This window comes from Crocodylus porosus, unplaced genomic scaffold (genome assembly GCF_001723895.1).
Source record: "Crocodylus porosus isolate Cpor-Errol unplaced genomic scaffold, CroPor_comp1, whole genome shotgun sequence".
NCBI classification, from domain to species: domain Eukaryota; kingdom Metazoa; phylum Chordata; order Crocodylia; family Crocodylidae; genus Crocodylus; species Crocodylus porosus.
The window spans coordinates 19171422-19174225 of NW_017728925.1; the positions used below are offsets into that span (position 1 = coordinate 19171422).

Sequence of the window (2804 nt, forward strand, 5' to 3'; positions counted from 1 at the left end):
AAGCTGATCTGAGTAGTGCAATTCCTCCTCGTGCCCGCGCCTCTGCACCCAGGGAGAGCATGTTTGGAAGGGACCTCAGATCTACGTCGAGCCCAGTGGCTCTCGAGTCCCCCCAGCATGGCTCCGGGCACGCAGCGCTTCTGGAGATGGGATTAGCAGGAGCTGGCTGAGAATTTCTTCCTCCTTCGTGGCCGCAGTTTTCTCCGACTTAAAAGTGGGAAAAATCTGAGGTTTCAGAGATAGACAAACCTTGCGAAAATCCTTAACCTTTTTTTTTTGAGACGTGCGTGTGCGTCTCAGATACTGCATCGCCTTGTTGAAGGGCTCCTCGTTTCTAGCTAGCTCTTCCCGTCGTGGATACCTTTGCTCCATGCGGTTTATTGGCCGTGTGACGCGCACGGGTGGGTTTTTTCCTCCTCTCCCAAACTCTGCCATCAGGAGGAGCTGAGAACCCCTCCCCTTCCCCACTCCTGGATGCATTTCCAGTGGTATCATCATATCAATTGGCTTTTCTCCCTTTTCAGGCTAATGGAGGCTGGCAGGACGCAACGACTCCATCTTCTGTGACTTCCCCTACAGAAGGGCCGGGAAGTGTGCACTCCGATACCTCTAACTAATCTCCTAGCAACACTTTTTCCCTGCGCTGAGATGCCGTGGTTAGCGCATTCAGAGTCACAGGAGAAAAAGGAAAGAATCTTTTTTGTAGCCAAGCACCTATAGCTTTACTGTAAAACCTTGTCTTACTAGAAAACTTGGTAAATCTGTTTTTTAAAGGTATCATAATCATTTGTATTTATACTTAAAACACACAATGTTAAAAAGCACTTTATCCAATTAGGCCAAGATTTAGCATTGTTTATAGCCCTGTAACTATTTTATCATAATTTATTATCAACAATTTTAGCGATGACGGTCTAACAGTTGCCAATTACTTGGCCTTAAGGGTAAAAGTACAGTATAAGCTTAACCTCAATAGCAGGAGCAGACACAAAGAAACACCTCACCTAAATTTAACTTCGTGCATATTTCCATGAAAAGCCTAAATGAATTACAGACTTTGATTGTGTTTAATCTTTTCATATCTCTTATAGAGTTGGAATAAAAAGAGCTGTTCAGTTATTTCAGTTAACGATGGTCGTCTTTAAGAATCCTTATTCGTCACATTTTTGTTGTGATCTATTGTTTTACCAACTAGATTGGAAGCTGGGAGCATCTTTTCTTGCTAAAAGTACCAGGACCCAGAGTCTCCTCTCTGTATTTCAGTCATGGACATAGATCGTTCTTAAGAGATGAAGATACTTGCTGCTTATTTTTGTGGAAGCCAAGACCTGGGGTTTTACAGTAGGAGCTAGGTGCTGCACACACCTTTGCCAAGATTTGCTACTTCCTCTTGGCAACAAAAAAGAAAGGCACCATTATATGGAGTGTTGTACATAGTGTAGCAAAAGAGTATTTATACATCTCACCAATCAAAACACAGCTTTATTACCTCATGCGAACTCATACAAACCAATAGAATTTCAACATGTTCTGTAGCTTAGAGTGCTCACTTACTACCTCTGAACAATACTCACGCTGTAGTTTGTCTCTTTCTTATCTTTTTGCATCTTGTAATTAACTCTTTGTTTCCCTTCATGAGATGTAATGTACATTGTAATCTTTTAAAAAAAAAACAAAGTCAGGGTTGCATTTGCAACTTTTAAAAAAAGCTAAAGCAGAAACATTGGGTCTTCGGTTGAAACACAAAGACAGTAAAACTGTTGTAAATACTGAGAAACATTTTGAATGTTCTTCATCTTGTTACTAATCCACGCAAAAAAAACAAACAACAACAACTAATTGTAATGCATACAGATTTCAGTATTCAGTACTGTATATTTCGCCCTGTCTAACAGGGGCCCTTTCTTTCTCTCTTTTGTATTGTATGCGATTCTGAACCTGATTGAGTCATGAAAATAATTTGTGGCAGTGATTCTAATGTATTAAAACGTTTCGTGTTACTTTCTAACTGGATTACACCCTGGATTGAAAAGTCTTCCTCGTGGTAGTTATATGTAGTTTCAAACATGAATAAACTTTTTGCTTTCATGATCAAATGTTGATGTAATTTCTTCCTGCTCAGTTTTAGTCAGCTCTCAAAGATAAAGTAAGCTACGAGATGTATGGAGGAGTTGTCATAAAGCAGGAGTTAAGCAGTTCTTTAAATACAAATAGCGAGCTGTGCACTCTTGCCTGAAGGATATTGGAAATTGTAGATAAAGTAGGCCCTGGTAGATGTCCACCGCTTTGTACTCAAAAAAGACTTCAAAGCCATAGATGTATCAGTTCATCTGTGGTCTTTCTTCCTACGCGGCTCTGCTCAAGAGCAAGACGCTCAAGTGGAGGATTAGGAAAGGGTCAATCTTTTAGTCTAAATTAAAAAAAAATCAACATCTTATTCACTCTTAATGATCATCCTTATTTAACATTAAATTTTAAAATATAACCCCTGCTAACAACTGAAATTTGATTATAAAAATGATATTTCTTGATTAACAAAACTTTTTGGAAGGACATCTCTATAAACTGCTAATTCTAAATCTTTTTAATAAAGTAAAGGTCAATAACAGGTAATAGCCTATTTACCATATCTCAAGGAAATTGACTCACAGGAAATCAAATTAACGTTAATCACTGGCAGCCAACGGTCTTTGATAAATACAACTATTTTACTACTCCAGTTAGTGTATCTAGGCAAAAGAAGGCATAACTATCACGACCCGTCGCCCAAATTTGTTGCAGTGCCAAGGCAAGCTCTAGAAAAT

General features: G+C 39.2%; 1 protein-coding gene across 3 annotated transcripts in view; it reads left to right on the forward strand.

Annotated features, from left to right (window-relative positions):
* Positions 1–1822, forward strand: part of PBX3 (PBX homeobox 3) — a 126347-nt gene extending 124525 nt beyond the window's left edge. The window contains exon 9 of one of the 3 annotated variants that reach the window (XM_019541053.1): positions 525–1822. In XM_019541053.1, coding sequence (XP_019396598.1) covers positions 525–617 — 93 coding nt within the window. In that variant the 3' untranslated portion in view covers positions 618–1822. The remainder of the gene's footprint in view (positions 1–524) is intronic. The other 2 variants (XM_019541054.1, XM_019541055.1) reach the window with 2 other exon arrangements.
* The last annotated feature ends 982 nt before the right edge of the window (positions 1823–2804 follow it).